This window comes from Kryptolebias marmoratus, linkage group LG15 (assembly GCF_001649575.2).
Source record: "Kryptolebias marmoratus isolate JLee-2015 linkage group LG15, ASM164957v2, whole genome shotgun sequence".
NCBI classification, from domain to species: Eukaryota; Metazoa; Chordata; class Actinopteri; order Cyprinodontiformes; family Rivulidae; genus Kryptolebias; species Kryptolebias marmoratus.
This window is the reverse complement of record NC_051444.1, coordinates 6,297,769-6,310,881: the sequence shown is the minus strand read 5'-3', so window position 1 is coordinate 6,310,881 and position 13,113 is coordinate 6,297,769. Positions and strand designations below refer to the sequence as shown.

Genomic DNA, 13,113 nt, shown 5'->3' with positions numbered 1-13,113 from the left:
TTGTTTTTTAACCTAAGAGTTAAAGACTAAAATAATAGTGTGGGCTTATGTAGATTCCATAAAACTCAATTTAATTTACAGATAGTATTTAACAAAATACTAGAGCTACAACTTCCTGTGACAGTACTCACACTACATATATTACACTTAAATATTTATTTATTGCAAATAAGTTTGCCTTTGTTAAAATAAAACCATGACTTCTTTCGTAACGGTTGGTTCAGTCGAAGCTGGAAACGCTGCAGAAATCTTCTGAAATGCTTACATAAAAGAGATGTAAAGGACATTTCTCTCAGAGTGGACAGTCATGCTCTTGTTCTTTGCGTGAAGGGTGTAGGTGTTTGAGAATATTGCAGCGAGCCACGAGAAGCTCACCTGCTCTGAAGTGTTAGTGTTGGAAAGCGCTGAGGAGAGCAGGGAGCACTAATATTTTGAGAGAAATTAAATATTATTGCGATTAAACGACAGTGGTGAAGCATGCAAATCACCTTTGGTGAAAGCGTTCCTCTGATACTGATGACAACTTTCTTCTTTGCATGATCCACCGCCACAAAGAACGGAGTCTCATAAACCTGGTGGAAACATGTAAATTGTAGCAGAGTAAATGGCAACAGCTGGTTACTGCAGGGAAAATAAGTGGTCAAATTATGTGGTGATGCTTTTGCATCAAACCAATGACATGTGATGGCATGAAACTGGTGACACAACGATGGATTCCCTTCATCTCCGTCTCACATGGGTCAGACCAGAAGGGAAAGTGTAAATAATTCTAATACTCAACAGTTTTTATCCATTTTTGTGTCTAACTTATTATTAGTTCATTTAGGTGGGTCTGAGTGTATTTGTAGTTCTCAAAAAAATTGACATTATAAAAGGCAGATTCAATAAGAATTTTGCCTTTTGCAAAAGTTGGTTATTATCAGCTCTGGATTATGGCCCAGGAGGCGTGGACACAGCGATCTGTGAGCCTGGCCCTGGTGCATATCTGCAGTATTTATGGACTTTCACCCTTCAAAGTGAAAAACTTAAGGTGAGAATTATTAATATAAAAAACACAAAACTTTAGTAAGTGCAGTTCTGTGCCAACTTCACTTTTAGTTACTGCCAAAAAAAAGGAAGAAGTCTTAAATTGGCTGTGTATGAAGGAAGAAATAAACACATTTAAAATGTAAAAAAAAAAAAAAGAAAAAAGGACATCATAGTTTATTGTGAATAAAAACAAAGTTATATTGTTTTTCAGTCGCTCCCAGAATCCAGACAATATTGGCATTTCTACCCTTGGGGAAGATTTTATCATAAGAGTATCATCCTACAAATATTTGGGTATTTGGCTGCATGATTGTCTTTCTTTTAAACTGCATATTCACCATTTAGTAAAAAAGCTGATGGTTAGATTGGGCTTTTTTAATCAAAATAGTGCCTGGCCTAATTTATCAGTCAGAAGAAAATCTTGTTTAGGGTACATTTTTAATTGTTCATGACTATGGTGACATTATTTATCTGCATGTTGCTTCCTCCATACATTGTTGTTTAGATTCTGTATATCATAGTTTTATATGTTTCATAATAAACTAATTGTATAGTATACATCACTGTGATGTCTTGGCCCTAAAGCCTAAGAAGACAACAGAACAGGTACATTTTTATGGCTGAAGCTATAGTAGGTATCTCTCCTCCTATTTATGTAAATTTTTTAATACCTTCAAAAACCTTCTAGGAGTTGTGGTCTTTGATTTGGCTCTTACTTAGAGTTCCCAGGATTTTTTCTGAACTTGGGAGAACAGGGTTCTCTTGTCTTATACCTCGATCCTGGAATATTCTTCAGACCAAACTAAACTTTGATGATTTTTTTTCTTTTTAGGAGAGTTTAAATCTCTTATAAAGTGTCCTGTAACTGAAAAGTACATCTGCTGTTCTTAAGCTGGACTTGGTACTTGTATTATGTTGTTTCTGTTTTGTTTTAGTTTCTTTATGCATTCTGATGTTATTTTAAAATTTTAGGTTATGTTTCTGTTTTGTGCCATTTTAACCAGGTCTCCCTTGAAGAATAAATGGTAAATGAACAAAAATCCTGATTGCTGAGACGCATCATGTTTTCGTAATGCATCATTCCTAATTTACTGAAGAATATATGGGATGACGTGTCATCACTTATCTAAGTAAACCAATGCAAATGCCTGCTGCACCAACAATGTTTTGCAGGCTTTCATGTTTTAGTTGCTTTTATTGTTGGCTTGTTTGATACATTTTATTGGAAACTATAATCTTGTGTTAGGATAACAGAATGGAGAGCTAGGATATAACGTCTCTAAAACAGCCAATCAGAGTGATCTTCTCACAGACTGTCCGTTGGCTTTTGTGTGTCAGGGACATAAGAGTTTATCTCACTTTAAGAAGATCCCTTCATCACGCTGCTGTTGCTGGCAGTTTAATGAAGGGATCCATATAAAACCACTACAGTGTGTGCTTTTAGACAGCCTGCTGAGGTTTCTGAATAATATTATCTACATCAACTTCAGTTTGACCCTGTGACTATCCCTGCTGCTGGCATAAATACATAAAAAAACTGCCCCAGTTCTGTCCCTAAATGTCTCTCACACACAAAAAAACCCATAAAGCTACCACAGTCCTGCATTGACCAGACTGTGACAAAAAGAGCAACTCTTTAGTCTTTGTCATGAAGTTTTTTCCATCTTGGCACAATGAAGTCAGTGAATTTATAAATAGAAACCCAGTACTGGTCAACCTCACTGAGAAGAACTCTGCTTTGCAAATTAGTGGCTCAAGTACAAGTTTGAATACAAGAACTATTATATGCTATAGATCTGCTATGCTGCAAGGAAACTTTTTTAATATCTTTAATAGACCGTTTCGGGATGTAAAAATGTTTAAGAGAAAATTGAAGTCCCTCTTGTACAAGAAGAACTGCTGCAGAGCCAATATGCAAAATACTTTGCTTCTGTAATAACGTATCCACAAAATTAGAAAAGTTATTGGGAAATAAATCATTACGATGTTGTTGTTACTGTTATTTGAAACCCTGGAACATATTTTCATGGTTGTGACAATTGCTTTGTGAGACAACTTTACAACAAAGGCAACGTGAAAAACAGCTGATGAACTTAATACAGAAATGCCCTCTATGCTTTCCACAGGGAGGGATCAACTTTAGAGAAGTATGGATGAAGTATAAATTATTGAACAGTTTAATACAGAGTTGGAATGACTCATGGCTGCTTCAAATGCTGAGAGCATCTGCAAATTAGAGACTTACTCTAAAAGATGGGAACAGCTCTCACTTAACTGCTGCACTGTAGAGTTCATTTTATCAGAGAAGATGTGAATTTAAGCCAAAACTTAATGCAATTATGTCAAAACATTGTTTTTTGCATCACATGAACATAAAAAGAAAGGGGGTACCATAATTCTCCTTTACAGCAAAATGTGAAATAAAAATGAGCCTGATGGTGTGAAACTCCTCCACAACACCTCTCCTCTATATGACTGGGAATTAAAGCTCCAACACATATGAGTGTATAACGTCCGGACGGTGGATTACTCACAGCGTCGTGGCAGGAAGTGTAGACAATGTGAACTTGCTTGAGATCCCTGTCCAGGAAGTGTCGGCGTATGGCGAGGACATTGCAGCCGCAGCAGTTGTCCTCCTCCACTGTCACGGACTGAGACAACCGAGAACCAGACACTGATGTGCAGCTGGGCGAAGGACAAAGTGAACAACAGGAAAAGAAAGCACTGGTGTCAGACTATTCTGAACAGAACAGATGAAATGGACAACTGAAATACAGTAACAACAGGTAAAAACAACAAGGATATAATTAGCATCCCATTGCAGGACATCTGGGTAAGAGAATTCAACGCTGCTTGTGTCAGTGAGTGGGTCTAGCTGGAGTGGTATTGTCTCAGTGGAATACCACTTGGCAAGTATCGCCGCATGTGAAATTTGATCAGCACTGAAGAGGCTCAGGAGACACAGAAAGCAAATAGATAAAAATGTGCGGGGGTATGTTTGTGTGCTTACGGGCAGGAGCTGGCGAGGAGGCACAGCCCACAGCCAGGCTTCCTCATCAGGTACATGGGCCAACCGTATGCAGCCAGGGCAAAGAGCATGTAATAACACACGTCTTTGTACATGTTCATCTCAGCCTGCAGGAAGAAGCAGACACACAAGCTTGTGTCAGAATAACAAACTCAAACAGTAACACATTCATGGTTTCCTCAGAAACTCACAGAGTTCTTCAGGTCCAGGTATCTGGTATTACGAGTGACAGGTATCCCTGACAAGAATGCTAAAATGTCATTATTGGCCTGTAGGAGAGAAAAGCAGAACAATGAATTTATCTGCATTTGTTTTAATGCTTTCTAAACTTCCTGGATAGAATACTACAGAGAAGAATACCTGGTCTAGGATAGAAGATCTCTTAGACCTCTGTCTCTGGCGGAGAAGGACCAGGCCAGCAATGATATCACTGGGCACGATGTCCAGGTCTCTGAAGAATTCTGCAAAAAGGCTGGCCACCTCTGAATATGCATCCTGGGTGTGAAAGCAGCAGATGTTAGGATGTGGTGCCAATGCACTGCACAAATAAATAAATAAATAAATAAATCTTCAGAAAACACACCATATTGTACAACAAACTGTTTTAATAATGTAGTAAAGCGACTTGATATAGTTCAGGATACTCTTTTTATGTTTGAATTCATACTTTGTAATGAGAACCTTTAACCCTAACTGAGTAGCCCTAACTGAAGACTCCCCCTTTTCAAATGTTGGGTATGATTTATTAATAATACAGGTTATTTTACTGTCATTCATGCATTCACAGAGCTTTCTTTATTACAGAAATACAATTTCTAAAGTTTTTACAATAATGTATATACATGATAAATAAATTTAGACATTGCATGAAACCAACAACAAAGTCATTAAAGCTACAAACACTGCAAACTAAAAAGTCAACACACAATGTCATTATTTTGGCTCTGATAGAACACAATTGCAATAACTTGTATGTTACCTTATTGTACTTCATTCACTGATAAGTAACTGAGTAAAACGATGCTATATGGCACACTCCTAAATAATCCAATCAGAGCAGCTTTTAATCCGTTCAGGACTGAGGCATGCTCTAAGCAACTGAAATGCCCATATATTGTGTCAGTTCTTCTGTAATTCGCTGGATGGACAGATTTGTGGTTTCACTTCTCTTCACTTACCAGTTTCATTGATCACAAATAGGAAATGGGTTTAGTAAATGTGTGGCATGACTCACTGATTGTGTATCCTGGGCTCTTGTGCAGCACATGAAAAACTTTAGTCTTCTGCTCCAGCTGCTGGCCTGTCCTTCTTCTAGTCTGTGTCTGATGACAAGAAAATGGCAAAGAAAGGACTGAATTTGTGTGAAAAACAAACAAAAAAAAGTGTATGAGGTTTGAGTTAATACAAAATGCCACAGAACATAAATTGAAGAACTTGTCAGTACCTAAGAGTGTACGTAGTGAGGTTACGCTGACGCCGACGGGTTGCTTTCAGTTTGACAAAAGTCCGACCCGTAGGATCAAAAGTGCACATGAGTGTGATGCAAACGCTCAATATCACAAGCCAGTTGCATGCAACAATTCCTGCAAAGAACGTCAAAACATTCACACATCCAAGCATAAAATACTTCAAACTTAAAATTGCTCCCCTTCATATTCTTTACTCACCCAAAGCCAAGTTTTTGGCTGTGACGTCAGAGCACGGCTGGTAATACTGGACAAGCCAAGCAATTCCTACTACAGCATATACAAGCTCAACCAATAAGATAGCTAGAAAGAAAAAGAGTAGGTGAGGAAAATAAAGATCAATATCTGCCCAAAATACTGGACATGTTTACTTCTAACAAGCATCAAAACCCTGCAACAAGATGGCCACAGGAGACCCGTGTTGTCTTACCTAGTCGTATATAGATCACATATTGCACAGCTTCCCTGGGCTGCGTGTACAAAATGCTGCCCCTCATGCTCAACCACATGATGGCACTCTCACATATAAGGCAGCTAACCAGGATGCCCAAGTACCCTCGGCCATGGTCCACCAGCGTGACAGAACAGGGCAGGTCTGAGCCGTATCGAAGGCCAAAGAGAACCACGGACAGAACCACCAACCTGAGGACAGAAGACAAAAACAACGAAGCAGGAAGCCGGATGAAAACTAAAGGAATCTTTCTGCAGAGATTATATGTTAAATATACACAAATCAGACATAACATTATGAGCTAGCTACTTTGGGTTAGTGGTGTTGCCATGCAGAGGTTTAGCTCAGTATATAAAAATGTTTAGGAAGGGTCAAATTAACATCTGTTTGATTGCCAAGAGCAGAACATTGCTTTACGACAGAAGAAGCAGCTCACAAATCACCTTTCAAGTCTTTATGTAGCTTTGGTGACATGTATGAAAATACTCAGGTTGATTCCACTGATATTCCTCTGATTTGACAACCGGAGCAGTCATATAACTAAGTTAGCATGTATGTGTGAAATGGGGTTAAAGTGACCAGCACACAAATCTAAAAAAATAACCGTGATTTCCCTCTGTTGACTTCATGGTGCAGTATTATGTGTGAAAAATAAAAAAGGAACAGAACCGGCTTTACAAAGATGTTATGAGTTTAAAGGGTCTTAATGTTATGGCTGATTGGTGTATGCACGCATTAGAAAAAAATGAATACTTCTGATAAATGCTGACTCACCAGACGCAGTGCATTAAAAAAAGGAAGAGGGCGGGCAGCACCAGGTCATCACTGCCAACTGACCAGCGCCGCCGAAACATCACCATCCCAGGCATCACTGCCCTGTGGGAAAACAGGCAGCAGGGACAAATGATATCACTGCTTCTTCGTCTCAAAGCTCACAAGACCTTATATCATCAGTGGTGTTTATTCTCCAAATAATAAACCTCATTTCCTGCACACTGAATAGCATCACTTTAAATCACGCTTTAAATCCCAACCAGCTAAGGACAGTGATAATACTCCTTGTAGTTATACTGGCAGAGATTTCTTTAGCCTACATTATTGATCAGATCATCATTATTATCATGTTAGATCAGTTACTTTCTGCATCTTTTTTTGAGGTTTCTTAAACTTGATACAGGGCTGCAGGAAAATATAAATAGACATCCATTGAGGACAATAAAAAATAATGAAATAATAATGAATAATGAATCTAATCTAATAATGAAAAATAATAGAGGACGTAAGGATGCTGAAAAGGTCCAACCCACATTGTAAAAAAGAAAAGAAAAACAAGCTTCAGTATATAACATACTGAGTATGACCATGTAAAAAAAGGCTTCTTTTATGTTAGGCTGTCTTTAAAAAAAAAAAAAAAAAAGTAAGATCACTGAAGATGCCTCCAGGGTGAAATGAAATGAACTGTAAAAGACACGGAGAGAAGAAAATCAGAGCAGAAGCAGCAACAGAGAGGCTTTCAGTCCTGATGCAAGCTGTTCAAAACTATTAGGATGCCTGCATGCTGATCAAAATTAACAGCCAGCCTTTTCACTTGCTTTAAAAAAAATTCTTTAAGCTTCAAAACGACTGAATATATCGTATTTACCACCTAACTACAATGAGGTGAAAAATCAATGAAGCAAAATGTATTTTATCTCCGTTCAGCACCTCTCATCCTCTTTAATTTTCCTTTTTTTTTTAAATAAAATTGACCAGACCCTTTTTAATTTGCAATTAAATACTTCATTGTTTTGGTTCTTTAAGATGCAGCATTGAGCTTGCAAAAATGACAGAAATGGTTGTATAATTGCCTGGTTAGTTTAGGACTGTAAAAATATATCTTGTTTAAAACATATTTAGGCTTATGCTAATTATGCAACAAAAGATATAATTGAAGCCCTAACAGAAAATGTAAAAACTGTTCTGGCAGCATCAAAAAAAGAAACAAAGTGCAGGACATTTACTAAGAGGTGACACCTGCAAAAGCAAGAGAACTTTAACATATTTCCCTTCTATACTGACCAACTAACAGAAGTGATAAAGTTACTTTGTAACCATGTATTCTGGGTTTTAACGATTGTTAAACAAATAATATTAAGCTATAGGAGTACAACAGTTGAAACATGATACTAAGAGGAAGCGATACTGGTAGAACTAGTTCTGTGGAATTAGTTCTGTAAAAAGAATTAAAGCTGGCATAACTGGGTAACTGAGTGTGAAACTTACAAACTCTTCACAATTATTATGTCAGCACAACTGCGAGGCCCTTGCAAAGTTTGCTTAGCAACAGAATAAACGACTTCCTAAAACACAGCTGTATAGCTGACCGAACACGGCAGCCATCAGGCTCGTCTTTGTAGATGTTTTATTCACATGTCAGGCAACCAAAAGTGTTTAGACTGCTAAAAGAGTCCCCAAACATATCTAAATATCGGACTGCACAAATGTAGCAGAAAATATTCTGAAGAAATTTTGATTACAGACAAATGTATTTTTGGTAACAACTAAGTGTGATTGTTTCTTCTTGGCAGAATTTCAGCTAAAGAAGACGAACAGTTCCTGTGAAATCACTCGAAACACAACGCACATAAAAAAGACAAGACAGAAAGATGGTTTAACTGATAGAAACTCTACAATGCAGACATAAACCAAAGAGGAGAAAAGGAAACGGGCGTTTGAAGAGCTTTATGGGACAAAAGTCAACGAAGAACAAACTCAAACTCTAAGTTAGAATAACATCATTAAGGGCAGTGGAAGGAAAGAAACAGGGGGAAACATAACTGAACTCCCACAAAATCTTATTTAGGCCACAACAATGAGGCCAGTGGAGTCGTGACAAATTCTTTTTAAAAGCAAAAAGATGTATTAGATCACCAGAGACATCCATATCAGCTCTTCTCCTCTGGGCTCAATGCTACGGTATTAGTTCAGCTCCCACCGGAGACTTCAACAGTAAAAAACTAAATAAAATCATTTTAAATCAAATGAGAATAGAGGCCAGCGGAACAAGAGTTTTTGTAGTGAGAAACAGAACAGTGAAATTTATTTTGTTTTTTTTTTCCAGTAGATTATGAGCTTGTCAACTGTAAATGAGCCAAAAAAAAGTTACTGGATGTAACTCAAGTTCTCTGAGAATGTGAAAGGCTTGTGTTGAGGAGGGACTGAGTAAAAATTTGTTATCCTTCCACACATTTATTATTAATAATCAAAAGAGTACATCTGCAGGAACACACAGACTCTTTCCTTTTTTTTCCCCCTGTACTTCTTGTTATTGTTCTGCCAACAAAGAAAATTCTGCTGCAGATAAGTTGCCAGATTTTCAATGTGACACTTTCAATTATTTCTGTTACAATTAACCATAAACTAAAACAGTGAAAAATGTGACAGTCCCTGATAAATGATAATCAGATTTTCAATTGAAAACAAGCTTGGCTTTTTAATGTAAATGTTCAAACTGTCCAGTAAAGATCAGGGTAGCCCTCCCAGTAATCCTTGTATTGGAAAATCATTTGTGACGTTAGAAATCCAGCCAATCAATCTTGCGAGCAACTATCACCGCTCACTGATGAGTAGGGCTCTAATTTCATGGAAGGGAACTGATTTCTCAAAACACCATCCTCGCTAATAGCAGTTGCCTCCTCAGGGACCATCTCATCCATCACCCAGAGGATGTTGGCCCATTAGTGGTGCAATCTGGGAACCAGTGTCCACATTAGCAGATGCACTTCTTCACCAAAGTCAGATGCTAAGACATTACATTGATCTTTGACTCAAACGTAACTTTTTTTGTATGTTTTATCTTCAAGCCACAATGTTTATCACCTTTATTAAATGGTGAATGGACTTTGTCACCTTCACCCATTTAAACACAGTGATACAGCTCTTTTAAGAAAAAAAAAAAAAAGAATAACACTTCTTTTCCCCTACAATTGCATCCCAATCAGCACAAAGGGGAAAATGTGGGGTTCCATGTCTTGTCTAAAGACAATGTCATGTAGAGGGTTTCAGATTTCAAACAACCAACCCTGATCTTAAAACTAGAAGATAACCACTCCAACACCTCAACAAAAACTAGCCAAAAATAATTAAAACACAAAGTACTATAGTAGAATGTGGTCGTCAGCTCAGATGAAAGCTCATAAAAAGGCATTTGAGAGATTCAGATGAGTTTATTGTTGCAAAGAACAAATTGAAATGTAAATTTCTATATTAGTTTTAAACCTTCTGAAAGAGTAAATTCCCCATAACTGGGACATACCAGTACATACCCTGAGATTAAAAGAGCATCTAAATGTCTAAAACATGACCTTCATTGCAACTCCGCTAAGCAGACAACTCCAGCCTAAACTGCTGCTCTTGACTCTGGTATGATCTGCATTCTGTGTGAGTCATCCAAACTCTTTACACTCAACCTGAGCAAGTGGCTCCATCTGCAACCAAATGACATGTGTGTTTGTGGAAAGCCTAGGATATATTCCTGCATGTGAGCAATGCCTTTGTGCTCCATATTCACAGTACTACTGTGTGCCAGGCCTACAACCACGTGGTCCAAAAAACAATGACGCAACAACAATGACAGGGCTCCCCCCGTTCATCCTAATGGCTTTGTCTTTGACAAAAACAAAACAGGGCAATGGTATGCAGGACAGGAGTTGAAACATTTTACAGAGGAAGGCCGCATTTATGATAAAAACTCTCTAAAATGTAATTATTCCTACTGCAGCTACTTTGATAGAGTTTATAAACAGGACACATGCACCAATGTGAAGTAAAGTTTAAAACTCAAACTTAATAATTACACAGAACACAGTCAATATATCAAGCATGCAGGATATGAATCTAAAAATCAGAAGTCAGCACTGTTTTATATTCCTGGTTTTGCCGAAAGTAGGTTGATCTGGTTTGACTAGCAGCTGGTGTTTTAGTCTCATTCTCCTCCATCTCATTACAGCAAATCTGCTGCAGTAACAGCAGCATCAACCCAAGCTGTGGCACACACGCTGCTGCTTTCAGCCTCTTTATTTCTACCACATTCTCTACCTGTGAAACCTCTTCATCTCGCACCTCGGCAAGCAAGACAGGAACACATTTAATTTGTCTAGCGGGCATCTCCAAACACACGGATGAAAGCAGATCCCACAAACTGGTTTGAAAACAAACAGCTGAGAAATACTAAACCACCATCAGAACAGACAAATTTGATTCCCTGCTTGTATAAATAACAAATGTTACTGCATCACGATTATTGGTAAGACTGTTAAAACATGCACCAGCTCCCTTTTTTAGTGTTTACAAAAATGGTCAAGATACACAACGCTGGTACAAAGTAGTGTAGTTGTACCAGTTGAATCATATCAAACTAGAGATGGACCAATTTATCGTCCGATATCGGGCACTTTAGAAAAACTAAGAGAGCAATTGGCCATGCCTGGGTATACAGGAAATTGAAGATGCAGCAGTACAGACTACAACCAGCTGACTGTAGCCCACAATTTATTTACTGTTTTTAGCAATGAAAATAATAGTTCTTCTAAGAGTTGTTAAAATTTAAGTTAATCAATTATTGCTATGTTTTGTTAAATAAAAAAATAATATTATATATATATAAATATATATATATATTGTCCAGAAAAAAAGTAAATTAAGTAAAATTAAATTTGAAAAATGGTGTTTTCTATCAGCTATCATCCTCTCTGACTTCTAATGATTGACACAGACCATACAAAAACTCAAATGTTGAACTCTACATCAAACTTTCTTTAAATCTTTGCCTTTCAAATCTTCTTCAGAACTCAAACAGTCAAGTCAACATTAAACAGGGTTTTTTTTGCCATTTTGGAGTTACACAGAATACCAGGTTCACACTAAATAGGACCGAAAGTTTTATTGTTTTTACAGTAGGAAGTTATGCTACTATAGCTATGAGTGTAATTTTTCAACATGAAACTAAAGATTTTGTCTTTTTGCTCTTTTTTGAAATGCTTAATCTATTTGATGGATGAAACTTGTTTTTTTATGAGCAACCATCTGACAACCTAAAGCATGGTTAAGCTATTTTAAAAGATTATTTAATCTCTTCTGAAAGGAAAACTAGCTCCATAATATATTTCATAGTGCATTTCCTGTTCCACAAGGGGATACCAAAGTCATTTTCTAGGCATAAAATTTATAGAACTTACACTGTAAACAGTAAGGCAAGAAAAAAAAAAACAGAGGAGCAACAAAATAATAATAAACTCATTAAATGATAAGGTCTGAATGTGTAGGTCATTGCTGATAAACACTAAATGTATGATATGATCCAAAAGATCAGAGCTAATCCTAATGTCAGGTGCCAGATAATCAAAATGAACTCCAACTTACGTTTATCAACTACTTCAGCCTAATCTCTGAGAGTTACTGTACAGAGGAAACATTCTGTTCATATCTGTCCCTAAATTCAGGCTGATAATCACGTCTCCTAGTGGATGCTATAAACACGAGTTCCTTGTGTTCCTTTAATAACTCACAAATAGGCCAGTGAAGTTGTGAAAGCCCAACAGCAGACATCCAAAAAGCAGAAATGCTAGAAGAAACACTCAGCCAAATGGCTTTACACTCAACATTGCTCTTTCTCACATTCCCTGCAATATAATCACCAAGTTTCAATCAAACTGGGAGGCACATATGAGCCATCATTTCAGGATTTATTTATTTTTATATACAAATACAGTTCTTTAAACTTTAAGAACAAACAATAGGAAATACATCCGATATAAGTGGAGGAGAGGAGGTTATCTACTGTATGTTGACTTAGGCGTGTCAGAGAAATAAGCTACCACTGGAGGAACTGAACACATCCTGGATGAATCTGACAAAAAGGCTCAATTTGATCTATGAGATCTGAATATTTGCATGGCAGTTTCAGGTTTCAGATTCCGAACTGAACATCTTCTAAGACAGCTGCCAATGTCCATTTTGTACAGGTGCTGGTCATAAAATTAGAATATCATGAAAAAGTAGATTGATTTCAGTAATTCCATTTAAAAAGTGAAACTTGTATATTATATTCATACATTACATACAAACTCATATATTTCAAATGTTTATTTCGTTTAATTTTG

At 37.2% G+C, this 13,113-nt stretch overlaps 1 protein-coding gene across 2 annotated transcripts in view; it reads right to left on the bottom strand.

The window, feature by feature from the left end:
* Positions 1-13,113, bottom strand: part of dagla (diacylglycerol lipase, alpha) — a 30,727-nt gene that overhangs the window by 10,295 nt on the left and 7,319 nt on the right. For both annotated transcript variants that reach the window (XM_017404146.3, XM_017404152.3), the window contains exons 2-11: positions 6,749-6,850; positions 5,954-6,165; positions 5,725-5,826; positions 5,502-5,640; positions 5,292-5,379; positions 4,418-4,552; positions 4,249-4,326; positions 4,040-4,164; positions 3,564-3,714; positions 489-572 (exon numbers count right to left, since the gene is read on the bottom strand). In XM_017404146.3, the coding sequence (XP_017259635.1) occupies positions 489-572; positions 3,564-3,714; positions 4,040-4,164; positions 4,249-4,326; positions 4,418-4,552; positions 5,292-5,379; positions 5,502-5,640; positions 5,725-5,826; positions 5,954-6,165; positions 6,749-6,843 (1,209 nt within the window). In that variant the 5' untranslated portion in view covers positions 6,844-6,850. The remainder of the gene's footprint in view (positions 1-488; positions 573-3,563; positions 3,715-4,039; positions 4,165-4,248; positions 4,327-4,417; positions 4,553-5,291; positions 5,380-5,501; positions 5,641-5,724; positions 5,827-5,953; positions 6,166-6,748; positions 6,851-13,113) is intronic.